General features: G+C 38.1%; 1 protein-coding gene across 8 annotated transcripts; it reads left to right on the forward strand.

Moving 5' to 3' along the window:
- Positions 1-2435: 2435 nt before the first annotated feature.
- NP3 (NPK1-related protein kinase 3) lies at positions 2436-20289 on the forward strand. 8 transcript variants are annotated; one of them, XM_088986150.1, is made up of 18 exons: positions 2436-2995; positions 3112-3153; positions 3405-3470; positions 3551-3661; positions 3751-3831; positions 3918-3995; positions 4110-4192; positions 16082-16163; positions 16272-16372; positions 16738-16777; positions 17434-17493; positions 17587-17624; positions 17711-17921; positions 18019-18255; positions 18398-18726; positions 18817-18884; positions 19342-19409; positions 19800-20289. In XM_088986150.1, the coding sequence occupies exons 1-17, from the start codon at positions 2720-2722 to the stop codon at positions 19395-19397; spliced, it is 1959 nt and encodes a 652-aa protein (XP_088842276.1). In that variant the 5' UTR covers positions 2436-2719; the 3' UTR covers positions 19398-19409; positions 19800-20289. The 8 variants fall into 8 exon arrangements, with proteins under 8 accessions (XP_088842276.1, XP_088842278.1, XP_088842272.1 ...); XM_088986152.1 differs by having other exon boundaries at positions 18823-18884; XM_088986149.1 differs by having other exon boundaries at positions 2512-2995; positions 17584-17624.
- The last annotated feature ends 604 nt before the right edge of the window (positions 20290-20893 follow it).

The following is a 20893-nucleotide window of genomic DNA, read 5'->3' on the forward strand; positions in this document are numbered from 1 at the left end:
AAATTAAAAAATATACACTTATCCAATTAAATGTTATTGCTTTTTTCATTGTTTTCAAAACTGGACCAAGTCGAACAATCGAACCGGAAAAACTGGGAATCGGTTAGGTGACTAGTTCAGTTTTTCACCAAAATCGGATTTTGGCCACAAAACGTTGATTTGGTTAGTAAACCGCTGACCAAATCAACGATTCAATGGGTTTGACCATTTTTTATTATTTTTTTTTCTGTTAGAACGGGTTGATCATTCAGTTCAAATGGTCGAACCGTTCGACTAGGGAACCAGACCCATGCCGGTTCATTCTTCGAGTCGGTTTTAAAAACCTTGACTTTTTCATGCAAAATCAAATAACATGAAATATGAAACGATAAATATTAGATGTGAAGTATGGGATAACTCCTCATCCCATACAATAGAGTAGTGTGGTTTAATCCACGAGATAAACTTGTGGATGATAAGTTGGCCTGTGGCATGAACCAATCCATGAGATAGTGTGGATTGGTCCACATCACGAACCAACCGAACGCCCTAAGCAATTGTGGTGCAAACCAAAACTCAATATATCATGTTCCATGAATCTGAACACCACCTTAAATGTTTGCTCTTAAGTTAAGACTAATTGCTATATGGTGATGCAAAAAGAAATTTGAAATATGGAGATACTCTCCCCAAGAATCTAATAGGTGCTCCCTTCTCTTATCTCCCAACACGAAGTGGCCTTCATTCTAGATAGACAAATAATTAACCAAATCCTAATTGCTTCGCATTGTATGAAAGCTCAAAAGGGACTAAGTAAAAGGGGAATAACAATCAAACTTGACTTGGAGAAATAATGTGATCTGGTGGATTGAGAGTTCATGATTAATATTATGAGAAGGTTTGGCTTTGGGGAACTATGGTGTGAATGGATTAGAGGTTGTTTGCAAACAAGTCATTATTCAATAATTAAGACTTTAAGAGGTATCGAGAGTGTTGGTGAGGACTACTAAAGATGATCGGTTGAGAGGGAGTAGAAGATGTAGGCAGGAAAGAAAAAGGGGAGAGGAAGGAGAGGCTTAGAGGCTGTAATATGGGGTTAGTGATAAATAATTATACTTTAATTTGTCCCTTAAATTTTCACTTCTTGACAAATATCCTTGACTGTTAAGTTAAATCATAGGGAAAATTCCCAATTAGTACCCTGTACCTTGGGCGTAGTACCAATTTGGTCCCCAAACTTTAAAAGGCAATAATTATGCATCAGAACTTTCAGAACATGTCAATCTAGTACTTGTGGCGTCATATAATTTTCTTTTTCAACCATCCAAGTGCCCAAATATGGCAATAAACAACGATCTTCTCTTTAACGCTGATCACCATTTTACCAACTTCAAGAGGAAGTTGGGAAGAATTATGCTATCCATAGGTGAGGCCACCACCAAACTAATATCATCCAATATTGTATGTATATGCTATTTCACAAGTTAGATGAAATGGTTCATGGTAGTACCCAAAAATGGTCTGAGAGGAGAAACCCCTTTTGTTCATGCTCACAAGGCTAGAGAGGGCAATTTTTCCCATCCTTGATGGGGACTCGACTTCCCTAACCCAACGGGGCAGGGATGGGGATTGTTTTGGCAGGCCCAGGATGGGAACGAGGATTAATAGGAATCACCAATTGAGATTGGGGTCAGGGATGGGGATTAAGTAAATTTATTTTCAAATAAATACTGTTATCGGATTTTAAAGTTACTGGATTCACAAATCCCACGTAAGTTTGGGTATTGAATTATCGGATTTTAAAGTTAGGGGACAAAAGTAATATTAGGCCAAAGTAAATGGCATTAAGCCCAAAGTAAAGTAAAGGATACTACTAATTGAGAATTTTTCCAAAATCATAAGTAGACTTGTTCATGGGCCGGGGGCTTAAATTCAGGCCAAAAAGCCCGGCCTACAATAAATTCGAGCCAGGCTCGGGTTTTGTCAAAATAGCCTGGCCCGAGCTCGGCTCGGCCCAACCTAATATTAGACTTAAAGCGAGTAATGTGATTATGTCCATTTGAATAAATTTTTTGATTTAAGAATGTAAAACTATGTCTTAAAATATAAAAGAACGGGGAAAAAACCACCTTGTAGGTCCATTGTTCATTTAAATAGGAAAAAAATGAATTTTTAATTCTATTTTGAATAGGGAAAATTGTTTTTTTATTAGATCGGGCTTCAGACTCAGACTCGGGCTTTGGGCTTTTTATCAGGGCCGGACTCGGGCCCAAGTTATAGGCCTGTTGGTCGGGCCGGGCTAGGGCTCAGGCCTAACATATTTCCCTTAATGACAAGTGAAAGCCCGGCCCGGCCCATAAACAGATCTAATCATAAGACGGAAAACGGTTCATTCGCTCGTGGCCACCTCCTTTTACAAGGGGGTATTTGTAATTTACCCAATTTTTTTATCTCTCGAAAAATTGAATCGGTGGCAACTAGCAAGCGGACGAGTGGTCTTGGTATTTGACCAAACCATCCCTAATGAGGTACAAGTAATTTAACTTTTGTTTTTGAAAAAAGGATCCCCTGCCTTTTCCCTCCTTCAAATCTTTCTCTCTCTCGTCTCGTCTCGAAATGAAACCCAGAGAAAGAACCCTACTTTTGGTTTTATTTCTCTGATCAATACTCACTACAAACAGCAAGCACATTCAGAGATAGACCCTAGATTGCTCCGAACAACGAAGCAAGTACAAAAGTGATGCAAGACTTCTTAGGATCAGTTCGCCGATCACTCTTCTTTCGAGACTCAGATGGTGAAGGCGGACTCGGGAGTCTCAGTGAGAAGATCGCTTCTTGCATTCGGAAATCTAGGGTTGGGCTCCCCAGACCGTCTCCCCCTGCTTTGCCGCCGATCGTCAAAGAAACGGCGCCTCAGATCCGATGGCGGAAAGGAGAATTGATCGGCTGTGGGGCATTCGGTCGAGTGTATATGGGAATGAATCTCGATTCTGGAGAGCTTCTCGCGGTGAAGCAGGTTATGTTTAAATTTCTCTCTCTCTCTCTTTTTTTTTTTTTAATTTTTTTCTGTATTTGATTTACGGGTTTTTGGTTTGACTAGAACTTGGATTTTGATCTTGCTGCTTGTTTCAGGTTTTGGTCGCTGCGAACAATGCTACCAAGGATAAGGCGCAAGTGAGAATTAGTTTCCAGCGTTTGGTTTTTAAAATTATATTTTCTTTAATTATTTGAAGCTCTATTTTGCTTTTTGTTTGTTGCTGTATGGATTTGTAAGTCTGTGGCTTGGGTTCTGTTAATTGTTGTTATTTGAACATATTGATGTATTCATTGTACTCAGTTATCTTAATTTTCTACTTGATATCTAATTTTCAGTTCACAAATTTCATTTGTTTAAATTTGAGCTAAGTCTATGATTTGCCAAATAGGCTCATATTCGGGAGCTCGAGGAAGAAGTGAAGCTTCTTAAAAACCTCACTCATCCAAACATTGTTGTGAGTATTATCTTCTGTTGTTATAGAAGAAATGTTGTCCTATCGTGTGTTGCCCAACTGCGTTCCTTGTTTTGTCCCAGAGATATTTGGGAACTGCTAGGGAGGAGGACACCTTAAATATTCTTCTGGAATTTGTTCCTGGGGGATCCATCTCATCACTTCTTGGGAAGTTTGGATCTTTTCCTGAGTCTGTGAGTCATTTTCCATACTTGAACTTCACATTTGGGTCTTTGGATCTTTCCCTGTGCACATGTTTGATCTCATAATCATTACTGAACAGGTCATTAGAATGTACACAAAGCAACTGCTACTGGGGCTGGAGTATCTCCATAAGAATGGAATTATGCATAGAGACATCAAGGCACCTGTTTCTCGTCTTCTATATGTTATTTGGAAACACATGCACTTTTTTCAGAAGTGAATATAATGTGTTATACTCAATTTCAGGGGGCAAATATCCTTGTTGATAATAAAGGATGCATTAAGCTTGCTGATTTTGGAGCATCCAAGAAGGTTGTGGAGCTGGTATAAAAACTACACCCTCTTTTTATTTGTAATCTTACTTATTGTTGATTCATTAGATATACCATTTCTTCTCTTAAGTACTTCATGCTAATTGATTAGTATGGATTGCCATAGGCTACAATATCAGGTGCTAAGTCAATGAAGGGTACTCCATATTGGATGGCTCCAGAGGTCATTCTTCAGACTGGGCATAGCTTGTAAGACCATTACACCCTATGATTGTATTATTTCGTATTTTTTTTGTGCTTATAATTCTGCATACTTTCTATCAAGTAACATGGTTCGAAAACAAACTGCTTTTTCCTGAAGGACCTGGACTGAGAACTTGATGATGTTTCTCCTTTTTTTTTCCTTATTGGTAATTTTGAGTGAGTGGTTTAGGGCATTAGTGACTAGATTTTAGAAACTTTTAACAAGTATCCTTACTTCAAGACTGGTTTATTATGCTGTTGAAGCTTTATATCAAACTTCCAGAAAATGTATGATGCAACTACCATGTTTGAATATTTGCCTGTTGAAATACATTGTCTTGTTTATTTGACATCATCATCACTATCATTGTTGTCATTGCCATCATTGTCTTTTCTATTTTATATTTAAGGGTTGCTTCACACATCTTCTCATGCCATTCAGTTCTGCCAAGGGTCACTTCTACTGTCAAATGATAAGATGCTTTAGCAAGATATTGAAATTAACTGACTGGTGTTTGTTTGGAATGTTTGTCAATGTTTTTTTCTGTTGACTGCTAATCTATATCAGCGTAAACTGCAAAGAGTCAGATTTCTCGGGAGGGTCAACTACTATCCTACTCAAACTTATACTTTAAGATAAATAACTTGTGTTTTTACAGTTAACCTGGATATTTGTAAATATTTTCAAATCATATATTCATTCGGAGTTATACAGTATGTCCTGCTATTATGTCTTTGTAATTGATAATGATGTACTTATCGTCCCATTATCATGTTACTATATGAACCTATTCCTTTTGTTCTATATTCTCTTATGTATACATATTTTTTTTTTAATTTCTTGTTAATTAAGAAAGTAAGAGTTGTAGTAGAATTCTTAAGTCAATGCGTGAAACAAGCATTTTGTATTACCTTTTGGGATAGAACTTTTTATTCGTGAGAATTTCTAGATCAACCCTCAACGTACTGGATTTTGTTACTGCATCTGATTACAACTTGAGAGAAATCAATTTTTGAATAAATTTTGATCTATAATAGGATATTTATGTTTTAGTTATTGGAGTTACAATTAAAACCTTCAAAATGTTTATTTACAATAACTAAAACAAAATTATGAGGCGTAGATCAAGGGGATTATTTTTTTCTTGATATGAAAGATAACCGGTTTCATTAAACAAGAAAAAGGGTACATGAGAATACGTACAACAAGAAGCTCACACACAGATAAATCAAGGAGATTATCACCATCATCATCTGAGCCTTGACGTAACTATATGGGGTTGGCTACATAAATCCTGTTTCACCATTCTGTTCTGTTTAGTGCCATATCAATTATTAAATTATGAACGCTTGGATCATTTCCCACTATTTCAACCCATGTTGTTTTTGGTCTACTCCCAGCCCTTCTAGTCCCTTCAATTTACACTCCTAGGTTCTAAGTACAAGGTGAAAACCCCCACGTTGATAACATGATTCTCTAACAAATTGAGATAATAAGCTTTTTGAAATGTTTCATTTCTTTGTAAATTCAGATTTACAGATTGTGGTATGTAAAGTATATCTTTTGTTTTTTTTTTCCCAAAGTGGTGTCTCACTTCCTCCAGTTTCCAGGAACTCGTGCATTAGTTCCACTTCTTTCTTTTAGTGTACTGTATTTAGGTTGTCAGTTCTAATGGATGTTCTTTCTGTGAATGTATTGGTATTGAAGCAATATGGTTTTTAGGAACAAATGCACTTAACTTTTAGTTTTGGGTTGGTAATGGTAATTAGAATCATTAGATTTATTAAAAAGATACGGAGACTGGAAGGGAAATGATGAGGGGAAACAGTTAGTCCAGCCAATGTAAAACAAATATCGCAATTATATTATGCCAAAGCAGGCTTATAATGTAGTATACAGTTCTGTCAAGTTCCACCTTTAGCCATAGTTCAATGTATTTAAGATGTTGCCTAAACATTGACTAGTCTACCACCTAGGCATTTAGGAGCCCTGTCACCTTGGCATCCAACAAGGTGGGCAGTATAGATATAAACATCTTAGTTGAGGAAAACCGGTTATAATGTCCTCTGTATATATTAACATGAATAAGGGGCCCATTTTGGTTCATTAGAGTGTGTGTAAAGCAAAAAAATTGGGCCTCTAAATTTTGGTGCCTGTGTATTTTACTTTGAAGTTTTTATCTAGGAGGTTATTACATATTCTTGTTATTTTTTGGAAGCCAGGTATAGATTGTCATTTGATCTTCCACATATTTAATTTATTGTTTCGTAGTTTATAATTAACATGTAATTCATAGTATGTATGTATGATTATATATTGTAAAATATGTATACATGTTTTTTATTTATTTTTAGCCTAGGCATCACCTAGTTTTTGCCCAAGCATTGACATGTTAATGTTGAAATGATATGATCCAAGGCTGGGCTAGTAGTAGTTTCAAGGAAAAGCTGAAACGGGATTGGTGTTCGGTTTTATGCCTAATGCCTAAGGTTGGGTTTATGGGGCAAGGACATGTCTATGGAAAGTGGATGAAGGTTATCTTGGGCCATAGGGCTAAGAGTCTTTATTAGAGAGCTAAGTTATGGCTGTAATTTTTACAAGATGAATGGATTTATAGAGAGGGAAACAAAAAATAAATAAACAACTTGAGATTGGTAAGTTAAATAGGGAGGTTGAACTTTGTGGGGTTTTGAGATGGTAAAGCACAAAAGGATGAGACTTCTTGCAATTGGGATTAAAAACTAGGACAATATTATGAAAATTGTAATTGTAGAGAAAGTTGAATATCGTGAATTGTAAAATTATTTTTTCTTTTTACAAACTTGTTAGAAAATAAAAATAGATATACTAAAAAATCTAAATATATATATGAAAAAATAAATTTTCCTACATTTAATCCATATTTATCATATATGTGCCTAAAACAATAGGTTTGATTTAGTTGTTTGTTTCTTGTTTCTTGTATTTTAACTCCCTTTTAATCACCGGATTAGTGTAAATCCCAAGATTTGTCTGTAGTCTGCTAAATCAAGACTTGCACATTTGCTTTCTTGAGTTTCTGCCATATAGAATAGGTCTTTAAAGGCTCAAAATAATCACTATCACTTGCCTTTCTGGGCCAAAATGTCAAGGTGTCACTTGGCCTTTTTGGGCCAAAATCTAGGGGATGGTAGTTTTCCCAAAAACGAATGTTTTGTAAGAACTCCTTGTCTAGTCAATTCACTAGCTGGGCTGTTTGTCGATCTCTGCAGCCAATTAAACATCACCCTCATAACTTCTGCAATCCTACTCACTGCTTTAATGGATTGTTGGTGTTAAGATGTGCCGAATAGGGGTAGTTTAGTCTTCTTTTGTTTATCAAGTAACTTGCTTATGTGGCAGTGTTATTAGAGTTACTCTGCCCTACACTTAAGTAAGGTCATTTCTACCTTTGTAACTATGATTAGAACCTAATATAGATTAAGGGGGTCGACTGAATGGGTTAACCATCAGATTTTCGACAGACCCTTCTTCTTCTTCTTCTTCTTCTTCTTCTCTTCCTGTTCGGACTACTGTAGCAACAGTCAAAATTGGCTACTCTCGGACTCAAAAAGGGTACAAGTGTTACAATCCTATTGCCCGAAAGTGCTATGTCTGTCCTGATGTCACATTTTTTGAGTCTGTCCCCTTCTTCTCCAGTCATGAAGCACCCTTGTCCTCACCCTTACCTCCTCTTCCTCTTCCTGTCAATGATTCAGTTCCAGAGGCTGTTGTTGGAGTAGACTCATCTCATCCAGTGCAGGTCACCACTGAACGACCATCGATTCGACAAGTGTATACACGTCGAACGACACCGGCCCCTCCTCCTGCTTCTGTCTCATCTGTGGATCCTCTCATGGCTCCTATTGTTGAACCTTCAGATCTTGACCTACCCATTGCCTTACGGAAAGGTAAATGTAGTTCCACACTCCATCCCATTTCCAATTTTGTTTCATTATCTCGTCTTTCTGCCTCACATCACCAGTTTTTTTCACTTTTGTCTTCTATTTCCCTACCTAACAATGTTCAAGAAGCTCTTAGTTCACCTGGATGGTGGCGGACAATGGAGGAGAAACTTTCTGCTCTTCAACATACTCAAACGTGGGAACTTACTACTCTTCCACCTGGGAAGCATGCTGTGGGCTGTAAATGGGTGTATACTGTGAAATACTTGCCAGATGGTAGTGTGGAGCGTCCGAAGGCCAGACTTGTTGCTAAAGGTTACTCACAGGTGTATGGTGTGGACTATATGGAGACATTCTCACCGGTGGCTAAAATTGGTTCAGTTCGTGTCCTAATTTCCTTGGAAGTTATGTGTGATTGGCCTCTCCTTCAACTTGACATAAAGAATGCCTTCCTCCATGGTGATCTAGTGGAGGAGGTATATATGGAGCAACCACCTGGGTTTGTTGCTCAGGGGGAGGGTGGTAAGGTGTGCAGGCTGAAGAAAGCAATTTATGGGTTGAAGTAATCTCCACGTGCTTGGTTTGGGAAGTTCAGCGAAGTGGTGAAGAGTTTTGGAATGAAGCAATGCCAGGTTGATCACTCAGTGTTCAGATATGACTCAGAAGCTGGGAAGATTTTATTAGTGGTCTATGTGGATGATATTGTCATCACTAGTAGTGATAAATTGGGGATTGGCAAACTAAAGGTATTTCTGCAAAATCATTTTCAAACAAAGGACCTTGGAACATTAAAGTATTTCTTGGGAATAGAGGTTGCCAGGTCACAACAATGTGTGAATCTGTGCCAAAGGAAATATGTCATTGATCTATTGGAAGAAACAGGACTATTAGGTGCAAAACCGGCTGAGACCCCTATGGAACCAAATGTTAAGTTGAACAGTGATATAGGAGAAGTATTTGAAGATCTTGGAAGGTATAGACAACTAGTGGGAAAGCTGAACTATCTGACTATCACGAGACCCGACATCTCCTTTGCAGTCAGTGTGGTGAGCCAATTCATGCAAAACCCTCGTATACCTCACTGGGATGCAGTCCTTAGAATTGTGAGGTATCTGAAAGGTGTTCCAGGCCGTGGGTTATTTGTATAAACCAGGAGGAAAACTTGAAGTAGTTGGGTATACAGATGTAGACTGGGCAGGCTCAATGAGTGACAGAAGATCTACTACAGGCTATTGCACATTTCTGGGAGGAAATCTTGTAACATGGAAGAGTAAAAAGCAGACGGTTGTAGCCAGAAGCAGTGCTGAAGCCGAATATAGGGCCATGGCTCACACTACCTGTGAATTAGTGTGGCTGAGGAATCTCCTACAAGAAATTGGGTTTCACATGGATAAACCTATGAAATTGTACTGTGACAACCAAGCTGCACTACATATCTCATCTAATCCTATCTTTCATAAGAGAACAAAACACATAGAGGTTGCTTGCCACTTTGTGAGAGAGAATGTTCTTGCCAGAGAGATAAATACAGAACATGTGGGCTCCAATGACCAGTGGGCAGATTTGTTTACAAAAGCTCTAAGCTCAGGGAAAGTGAACTATCTATGTAACAAGCTGTGATTATATGACATATATTCTCCAGCTTGAGGGGGAGTGTTAAGATGTGCCGAATAGGGGTAGTTTAGTCTTCTTCTGTTTATTAAGTAACTTGCTTATGTGGCAGTGTTATTAGAGTTACTTTGCCCCACACTTAAGTAAGGTCATTTCTGTCTTTGTAAGTATGATTAGAACCTAATATAGATTAAGGGGGTCGACTGAATGGGTTAACCATCAGATTTTCGACAGACCCTTCTTCTTCTTCTCTTCTTGTTTGGACTACTGTAGCAACAGTCGAAACAGTTGGTAATGCCAAGGCCCCAAATTGCCATTTTTTAAAACCAACCCACCACCACTTGTTGTTTTTTTTTGATCAATAACACCAACTTCATTAAATTAAGAGAAAAGAGGGAGTATGTATACAAGAGGGGAGATAAAATATCTTAGCTCTTAAATACAGAATACAAAAAGAAAAAATTAAAAACTAGCCCAAAATACAGACTCCTTATTCACCCCTTGCTTGGCCAACCCATCCGCAAATGAGTTGGCACTTCTGTTCACCCAGTTGTATTGGATCTCAATGTCCCTACACATCCATAAGAACTGCTTCTTTTCATTGTTAAAGTTCCACAAACCACTGTCCTCTTTCTTCAACCGGTTAACCACCACCTTTGAATCACCTTCTAGGATCAATCGGCCAACATTTAATTCCTTTGCTCTTTGAATTCCTTCAAGTGCTACAAGGATCTCAGCCCTAAGAGAGTCACCTTCTGCAATAGGGCCAGAAAATAGAGCAATAACAACCCCTTCCTCATTCCTGAAAACTCCTCCAGTCCCAGATGGTCCTGGATTCCTTACACTGTTGCCATCAAAGTTTAACTTAATGAAACCTGAGGGGGGAGGGGACCAAGAGAGACAAAGAATCCTCTTGCGTCTAGCAGTGGAAGCAATCTCTTTCCAGTTTCTTAGCAAGTCATCCACAGGATAGTCTGAAAACAACAAAGATTTCAGCCAGTGGGATTCCCCATCGATTGCCAAACAGTTTTAGCAACCTTACAAGAGACCATGAGGTGGTAGTCGGATTCCCCATCGACTTTACAAAGAGTACATCTATTAGGAAGTAGACAATAGTTGGGTCTCTTTATTTGAAGTAAGTCAAATGCGTTAATTCTTTCCAAGAAAATTTCCCAACAAAAAAAGCCAACTCGAGGAGGGATAGGCTTGCTCCAAATTTCTTTAGCCGGAAAGGACAACCCAAAGGGGACAGGAGGCTGAGTTAAGGTTTCAAAAAACGAGGCATTAGAAAAAGTACCAGAGCTAGGAGTCCAAAATCTGGTGTCTTCCTTAGCAGGATTTAGGAAGACATTCTCAAGGGAGGCAAGCAAAGATACCAAGCGATCCAAGTTTGTATCCCTAATTGCCCTACGCAGGCCTAGGTTCCACCCAAAGCCAGAAGTGGAGTCTGAAGGAACCAAGAAAGAAGAGATATGTTCATTTTTCAAATCTGATAGAGCATACAAGGAAGGAAGCTAGTCCTTTAGAGGAGAATCCCCAACCTATAGTTGTTGCTAGAATTTTATTCGGTTACCAGAGTTTAGACCATACCTTATCCAAGGGGAGAAGACGAGAAGCAGGTTGTGAATGGATTTCCAAGGAGAAGCAGCTGTAGCCCTTGCCATGATTCCAGGATCCCAACCATTGTCTTCCATCCCATGTATGCTAGCCACAACCTCAGTCCACAATTTATCCCTTTCCACTGAAAACCTCCACAACCATTTCCCCAACAGAGCCATATTCCTTTTCTTGAAGTTACCAATCCTAAGACCTTCTAGTTTTTTACACCTAGTAACCACCTCCAAACTCACCCTATGATCTCACTTCTCCTCTCCAGGCTCCCACAAAAAATTCTGTATTAATTTTTCCAAAAGATTGGAAACCTTTGAGGGTATCTTAAACACTAACAAATAGTAGACAGGTAGGTTAGCTAGGGTAGACCTAATAAGAGTGACTCTCCCACCTAGAGAAAGATAATTTCTCTTTCAAGCCACTAGCCTCTTCTCAAACCTCTCCACTATTGGATTCCAGAAGCTTACATTCTTAGGATTGTCTCCTAAAGGGAGGCCCAAGTATGTCAAGGGCCAATCCGAGATTGCACATCCTAGCTCACCTGCATATTCCCTTAGTTCCCTTACATCCACATTTACTCCCGCCACATAGCTCTTTTCAAAGTTCACCTTGAGGTTAGAAATCTGTTCAAAGAGACGTATTGCCAACTTTAGATTTCGGATCCAATTAAGGTTTCCTCCTTCACAGAACATAATTGTGTCACCTGCAAACTGTAGATGTGTTAAAGGAACCTCCTCCCTTCCTACTCTCCACCCTCTTACCAGATTCCTTGAGTTTGCTCTATGGATCAATCTCCCAAAAAATCAGCAATCAGGGTGAAAAGAAAAGGGGAAAGAGATCTCCTTGTCTTAGGCCTCTCAATGCAGGAAAGAAGTCAACCACAACGCCGTTTACTAGGATAGAGTAATGCCAAGTTCTGACACAGCCCCAAATCCACTTACACCATCTACCTCCAAAACCAAGCTCCTCAAAACCTCCAACAAGAAAGACCAATCAACCAAGTCATATGCCTTCTCCTAGTCCAATTTATAGACCACACCATTCTTCTTTGACTTCCTAAAACTCTCCAAGCTCTCATTTGCAATGAGAATTTAATCGGTGATCTGCCTTCCCTCCACAAAAGCACCTTGGATGGGTGCAATAATAGAGGGAAGCACCTTCTTTATCCTAAGAGACAACACTTTAGCAATAATTTTGTACAAGTTAGTAACCAAACTGATAGGTCTAAAATCCATTGGTTGAGAAGCCTTCTTCTTTGGGACCAAAGCAATGAAAGTTGAGTTCAAACCCAGATTTATTATTCCCCTTTGTCTCCTCCAGATCAAAACTCCTTTCTAACCACTCTCTCTTCTCTACACTTAGAGTTGGCCAATCCAATCCCTCCAACCACACTTTCCCATTTAGAGGTCTTCTAAAAATAGATTTGAAGTGGTTAACTAGAGCCTCTTTAATTTCTACTTGGTTGGACAACATTGCTCTTTCAACTTCCATTTGCCACTGAATGGAAGAACCTAGTGTTTTTGTCTCCCTCCTTGAGACACTTACACATGGATTTTTGCCTCCAGCTGATTTCCTCCTTAACCAGGATGTCCTCCATTTGCCTCCTCAACAGCCATCTCAACTTCCTTTCTTCCTCTCCAAAGGAGCCTCTCTCTTCCTTCATGTCCAAATCCTCAATCTGCTCCATCAACACTTGTTTTCTCTCTTCTATTCTTCCAAATTCTAGCTTATTCCACTCCTTTAATTGTGATTTTAAGTATTGGAGTTTCTTGTGGAACCTCATTTCATCCCATTCAATTGCTGGATTAGCCTCCTCCCACCACTCTCTGAACCTGTATCAAACTTCCCTCTACACTGAATGTGCCGAGATTCAGTTTCTTATCGTCAGCATCTAATAGAGCTTTCTTTTCAGCAAAGGTCAATAAAACAACATCTTCTTCTAAGCCCAACCTTTTGGCAACTACTTCTGAGACCTTCGTCCAATCTTCTACTGCCCTATCTGCCAATAGAACCAACCTCTGCTCCCAATTCCCTCTCCCTTCAATAGAAACTTGCCGAAGTTAGTCGAGCTAGCCACCACAACTTCATTGCTTTGCTTAAAGTAGGGCACCTGAGCACAAGGAGAGGACGGATTACAATCCTTCAAACTCCTACCAGGAACTTCTTCCACTCTCCCTTCGACCTCCAATAGAAAAGCCTGAAGGTTAAAAGCGAAGGAAGCCCACTCTCTCCTCTTCTGGCCTTCCGGATACACAAAACTTGCCAAAGTTCTATAACCATTATAAACCACCCGTTTCCATTCCTCTTTAACACTGATTCAAATTTCTTCCTCCCACAAGTCATCGAGTTTCTCCGACCTTCTTCACGTAAAGAAATAACAGTTCCATCCACAAAACCTTTCAACCACAAACACGCCTCCTCCGGAAGAAGAATCGAAGCCTTGTTCCCTTCTCTGATTTTCTGGTGAAACTTCCCTATTGTCCTTCTGAGCTCGAACGGGAAGTATTTGGCTTCAATGGTCAGCTCCAAATGCCATTTCCCCGCCATCTTGAACTTTCTCTCCTCTCTCATCTCTGGCTTTACTCTTTTCTTGGTCTTCGAACCCTCTCCAAGGTTTCTTCAAATACCTTATTCAACTTAGAAAGTCATAATAAGGATTATTAATTGGATTGACAAGAATAGGTGTGGTATACACTATTTAAACATTTCTTTTCCTCAACAAATGGAGATATGAACATGTATATCAGATGGACTTCCAGGGAAATGAAACCAAAGATGGTCTTCATATAGATCAGGGATTTAGAGTGCCTCTTTGTATGGTGGAAGGCCTTTAAGCGAAAGGGGTGTCTATTCATAATACTCTGTATTCTTGCACATCCCATCATCTACTTAACCCACCACCACTTATGAGTCTCCTACCACAGCATTTCTGTATTTAAGAGATTCCCGAACTCTTAAGCCCTGTAAGGTCAACATTGCTGATAATTCTGTGATTCCTCATGACAAATTGGCCCAGAGAATAAGGCCAACAAAATTTCCCCTATCATTTCTGTATACTCTGATCGCTAAATCACCTAGGTTTCCCAAGCTGCATCATCAAAATTCAACTCAACACATCACAGTGGTGGGAATGACAACTCCAACATATTATTGTTTCTAACAAGGTTAAAGTATTGATACGATATGCCTGATATTGGTTTTGAAGGCCATTAATGCATGAATATAGAGATGGGCTCATCCTCATCAGCCTATGTCTCAATTATCATGCTGAAAATATTAAAAGAAATGTGTTTCGACCAATTGACATGCATGGCACTCAATTTTTTGCTGTTGTGCATGCTGGCATTTTGAACCTTGGTTTCTAGCTATGGATTAGGCTACGATCGTTTGCCATCCCCCAAATTGTTGTCCTATCAAAGTGGTGTGTTGGATAAAAATATTGTACTGTTCTTTGCGTATGGAATTTCATCAGCAACCAAAGATTAATGCATTGATATATAATTAGTAGGCACTCTTGGAACATAACTCATTTATGGCATTTTTACATATGTACTTTTGATTAGATTAACCAACAAATAGAAATATTACTGGAATGCAAATGCTTGAGATGACTAATAGGTTACTAGTTATGGTCAAGGTTCAAAGTATCGGAAACACAAGGTGTATCGGAAAGACAATTTTAAGAGACATATTGGGATACGCTTTTGATACGGACAAAAAAATCAAGACACACATAAATATGGTAAAAAGTGCAAATAAATATTAAAAAATATATTACTAATTATATTTACAAATTTTATATGATTGTAAGTAAGTTATTTAAATGTAATAAACCATAATTTAATGGTTTATCTAAAGTGTGACATATCGGGACAAAATTAGTAACAATTGAAAAAATGATGGAATAACTAAAATATAAAAAAAAAACTAAAATGTGAACGTCAATTTTAAAAACTTGTAATAATTAATTCTAGCATTTATTAATAAAAACTTGTCACTCATTAAGAAAAGTGAAACTTTACTTAAAATTAACAATACATATAATCATAGCAAACAAATATGTGCGGCTCATTGGCAAACTTGTGATTGTTAAAACTTAAAATCAAGTGACCAAGGTTCGAATCTTGCTATAGCTAAAATTTGTAATTTTTACACTAACAAAACTAAATTAATAATAGGGGATCATTATTTAAAGAAATAATGAGAGAATTTGAATTAGGCGCTAAAATTCAAATTCAAATTTAAATTTGCCTTGGAGTAATTGGCTAATTAATGAAAGAGAAATTAGACTTAAATAAATGACATTAATGAGAGATTCCGTATTAAATATGGATTAACGACACATCCGAACGGTATAAGACTGTTGCGGCTCGTACCGGGCTGTATTGGGCCCGTATCAGCTGATATAGGTCCAATACAGCCTGATACGGGCTTGTATCGTCCGATACGTACGAAAAGAAACGGAACGAATGATTTATACATGTTCCACGTATCAGATTCTTGCTGGAACAATACGTATCGACCGATACGGACCAATACGTTGTGATATTTTGAACCTTGGTTATGTTTGTTGCTAGAGAAATATTTTGTACCAGGAATGATTTTTGGTGATTATACTTTGATGTCCAGATGTATCTGTATTTCTCAGTTTCCAATTTTTTTTTTTTTTTTACTTTTCTCTCCCACTGATCTGCTGTCTCATGCTCCTATTTATAATTGCTCTGATTATTTTCCAAATAAACTTTCTAGCTCGGCTGATATATGGAGTGTTGGATGCACTGTTATTGAAATGGCAACCGGAAAACCTCCTTGGAGCCAGCAGTACCAGGAGGTACATGACCACTTTCTGTTATCAATGCTCTCTCTCCCTTTCTATGAATCTTTTGAATTTCTCAATGGTTTTTCAATTCAATTCTAACTTAATTAGTGTTTCTTCCAGGTTGCTGCTCTCTTCCACATTGGTACAACAAAATCTCATCCACCCATACCTGAGCATCTCTCACCAGAGGCAAAGGACTTTCTGTTGAAATGTTTGCAGAAGTATGTGCATGATTTCCTTTTTCTTGTTTCTTTCTTCTTTTGGCCTAGAAATATTCCATGGTTGTATTAGATGGTTTAGGCTTTGGCATGAATCTGCTAATGGTCTTGAGTTCATTTTATAATATTTATTTTTAGATAATTTTTTTTGTAATCTGCAAGCAACAAGGTTGCAGACTTGCAGTTATGAGCTTTACCTTCTGCAATTCCAACACTTTCAGAATTTCTGTTGAACATCCATATTTATATTTCTCTTTTAATTCTAGTTGCAGAGGTCAACCACAGATTTATTGTTGTATTTTTAGTCAGTTGTATTTGTTTCTTTTCTGATATACCCATTAATGGAAGCCTACTTAATATGATGGTAGGGAACCAAACTTGAGGCCATCTACATCTGAATTGCTTCAGGTAAGGAATATTTTCCTCCCCCCCTCCCTTATTTTAGAAATAGCACAAAGCCCCTTATTTTAGAACCAAACTTGAGGCCATCTACATCTATTTTGGAATTAAAAAAGAAATAGAAGAAATGACAGTGGGAAATCTCACCTCTAAATTCTATTTGTATATTCATTTTTTTTTCACAATTAATAAAAATTTTCATGTTGTCCATAAAAAATTTCACCCGTACATAACCTTTCATGGTTTCCTCTCACAAAAGGGTATTACCTCTTACAAACTCCCACTGTGAACATGTCCATTCAACTATTCTAGTTTTTCTCAATCTCTCTAAGCTATGCAGTAAAAAAGTGAGGCCTATTTTTTTTCTCCTACAAACTCTTTTAATTGACCTACTTTTACTAAGTATCTCTTTTTAATTAGAAAAAACAAACATGAGAAAGTGAATGATATACATACATGCATGGATACATAAGTATGACAGAGAGAATGCAAAAATCCCTAGCAATGAAGGCAAAAAGAAAATAAAACAAATTAATCCTGTCATTAATTCGAAATCCAATGGCATGTAGCAGGCTTCTATGTAGACCAAAAGAGAGTAAGCACTTGGGTTACTGCTAGTGTGTTCTACAGATGGCTAATCTTGTGCATGTTCTGCCCACACGCAGCATCCATTTGTTACTGGTGAACATCAGGAAGCTCATACAATATTTCGCACTTCTGTAATGGTCAGTACTTGCCACTAAAATTTTTATTATATATGGCTGCTAGGCTTTTTCAATACAAGTTTTCTTCTGATTTCTGTAATTTTATGATAGCAGGAAAATTCTCCTGCCACTGGATCAAATCTGAAAAACTCGTAAGTGTTATTGTTTGATAGTGTGTGTACTTCTCAGAATTGGAAATCATCGGCAATGTTGATGACAGTGGTTCTTGATCACGCAGTATTTGCCCTTCTATCAGACCTAGGACAACTTGCAGTAGTCTGAGGGATGATGACATGTGTCAGATAGATGAAAAGTTCACAGAAAGTGGACCTGTCTGGGGAATGGGCTCTGGTGATGATGACATGTGTCAGATAGATGATGGAGATGATTTTCTCATGGCTGGATCAGTAAAATTTAATTCAGGTTTAGTGACAGATGACTTTAATAAGGTATCAGCATTTCATTTTTATTTCTATTTCCTTTAGTCCTTTTAGGGGAAAACAGAAATTGAGTGACTAATAGTGGTTGGTCTGTCTTCCTAATTAGAGCTTTAACCCTATGTGCGAGCCAACTGATAATTGGACTTGCAAGTTTGATGAAAGCCCAGAACCGGAACAAAGTGAAATGAAGCTGGGTTCTGGGAATCTAGTTAGTGGAACTGCAAGCAGCCCTAGAGCGTCTCAAAAGGATGAGAATGACTTCACGTTTCCATGTGGGCCATCAGTGTATGAAGATGATGATGAAGTTACTGAGTCTAAAATTAGAGCATTCTTGGATGAGAAGGTATAGTTGTCTCTGACTCTCCATAAGATAAGCTGGCCAATTATTGCTTTTTGTAATTTGTGTTTATGTGTGCCAGTCACTAAATATTCTGATTTTAGCACGAAATGTGTTGCATCATCTTAAGCTCTTTTCTTACTGTCAGGCTCTAGATCTGAAGAAGCTGCAAACAGAGTTAGAACATAACACCTGGAATGACTCTTGTCCTCCGTTCGGTGCTGGTAATGTACATGATGAAAATGTTCCAAATCATCCAGTGTTGCCTCCTAAAATTAGGTCACCATGCCGGGTTCCCAGTGGATCACAGTCCCCAGTAGCTGATGCTACAAATGCTGCAAGTCCTGGGAGTTCTGGCAGACGTGTTTCAAATATTGGTGGTGTGAAGGATCAAAGTTTACAGGAAATTCCATCGCCTCAGCTTAATGAATTGAAAGGTCTCATTTTTGATGCTCAGCAAGAACCAACAAGTATAAGGTTTGTAAAACGTTTTTACTTGTTTTAGCGTAGGTAGGCTGTCTTAATTGCTCTGTCCCTTAGGAACACTGAAAAATGTCTTTCTTGAAGTGTCAGTTGTTCAGAGAGACAAAGGAAGTGGAAAGAAGAGCTAGACCAAGAGCTTGAAAGAAAACGGGGTAAGCTCTATATCATCTTTGTTTGATTCCAAATTCCATAAATTGAATGTACATCTACAACAATGTGAAATAAGCAAACCAAAAATCATGTCACAGAAAATGCACATCTGGGAAGGGGTAGGTGCAACTGGAATGGGTCATTTGGGTACATTGATGGATGTAGTCAAAGCATTGATTAATCATTGAATATTCAACCAGATAGACCTCCATTGATCAGACATTTGGGATCCTTGCAGGCCAGTCAACTGATTGGACATTTAGGACTCCTATAGGCTTGTCAACTGATTGAGATTTCAGTATATTGGCACACGAAAAAATATTTTTATTTGCACTTGCAATGTTCGTACCCTTTATTTTATGCTTTATTGGATGCTTGTACATCTTTGAATTTAGTACTTTTTTTTGTGGTCAACTAATCATCACTTAGGGATTGACAATCTAATGCTTGAACTAGCAGTGGCAAAAACGAAGTGTGACCATGCCAGCACCTTGATCAGTCTGTGCTTGACCTGAACTTTGAACCTGGTATGTTAAAGGGTTTTTAGTGGAATGATAGGTTGAGTGGCCAAAGCAGTTCTGGTTCCGGGTTGGGTTTTTAAAACATTGGATAAGTCAGAGTATTAGCTTAAGCATTCGAATGCATTGAACTCTTAGAAAACCTGTATATCTTGAAGTGGGTTGCTTTCTCTCTCTCTCTCTGAAGTTTTTTACTAATGTAAGGGCCTTTCTGCCTGCCATGTCCAAGATACAAGGGCCAACTAATTGCCTTACGGTGTTTCAACTAAAGGTTGTATCGATGGAATTTGTGTTTTCATGATTACCAATGTTTCTTGCACCAAGATGTGACGATTGGTCATCCACTTCAACAATGTCCTATCTTTGGAAGTATTGACCATCTCACAACTGCCTCTGCAGAAATGATGCGCCAAGCAGGTGTTGGTGGGAAGACATCATCTCCAAAAGATCGAGTTCTACATAGGCAAAGATCGAGGTTTGCTTCCCCAAGCAAATAAATGTATGTATTTGTATCTACGACTTCGTTACAGAGAAGTTTGTTTTCCTACGAGAGAATTAATGTATGTAGTTCTATTTTTGGTGATATGGTCTAATAATAAAGATGACAGTTGAGCCATTCTCTATATGAATACCACCAGGGAAGGCAACCGCACACCCCACTGTGTTTAGTTTCTTGAGGAATAGCCTGAGAAGCCAATTAATACCCTTGTATGCTTTTTTTTTTAAGCTAAAGCTCTTGTATGTTATTCAGATATCCTCTTTTTTTTATGGATAGTATGTTATTGAGATATCAAACACGTTAAATGTCGTAGTTGAAGTAACGTGTTTGATTATCAGGGTCCGGTATATGTATAAACTTGCTGTTGAATATAGATGAGTTTACTTCGCAGAAGTGGTTCAATGGTACTATGGTTCTACGACTCATTCCAGAAGGTAAACAAGTTTGTCTTTACTACATATTTGTTGCTTCTCTAATTTTTTTTTTCTCCAAGTGGAGCTTAAACATGATTATGTTGACCAGCAAAAAAGCATGATTATAGTCAAAGCTATGTTCTTATGAGTCAACTCTTTTCAAAGATAACAAAAAATTAAAGGTAAAAAAAGAAAATTAATCTCTCTTAAATTGACATTATCTAATATCTATTATGCCCGAAAGGTATTGACACCAGAAGAAATGTAACCAATCAAACCTCCCCCAAAATTCTGACAAGTAACAGGTAACAGCTGATTGGTAATTACATTATTTGTATTGGTTTTGTAGTAATATATACATAATGTAGTGTAACAGCTGATTGGTTATTACATTATCGGTCGATACATATTGTTCCGGGACTCCTGATATGCCTTCACAGTGGGGTAAAGGAGACCTAAAACTGGTTCCCCTGAATCGGTTGCAAAAAAAAAAAAAAAAGGCCTGAGACACTATCATTTCGCCCAATATGCTCATATTGGCATCGATATTTTGAACCTTGCTTTTACCAACTGTAAACACA

This window comes from Nelumbo lutea, chromosome 4 (assembly GCF_056320005.1).
Source record: "Nelumbo lutea isolate HS-2025 chromosome 4, American lotus-T2T, whole genome shotgun sequence".
Classification (NCBI taxonomy): Eukaryota; Viridiplantae; Streptophyta; class Magnoliopsida; order Proteales; family Nelumbonaceae; genus Nelumbo; species Nelumbo lutea.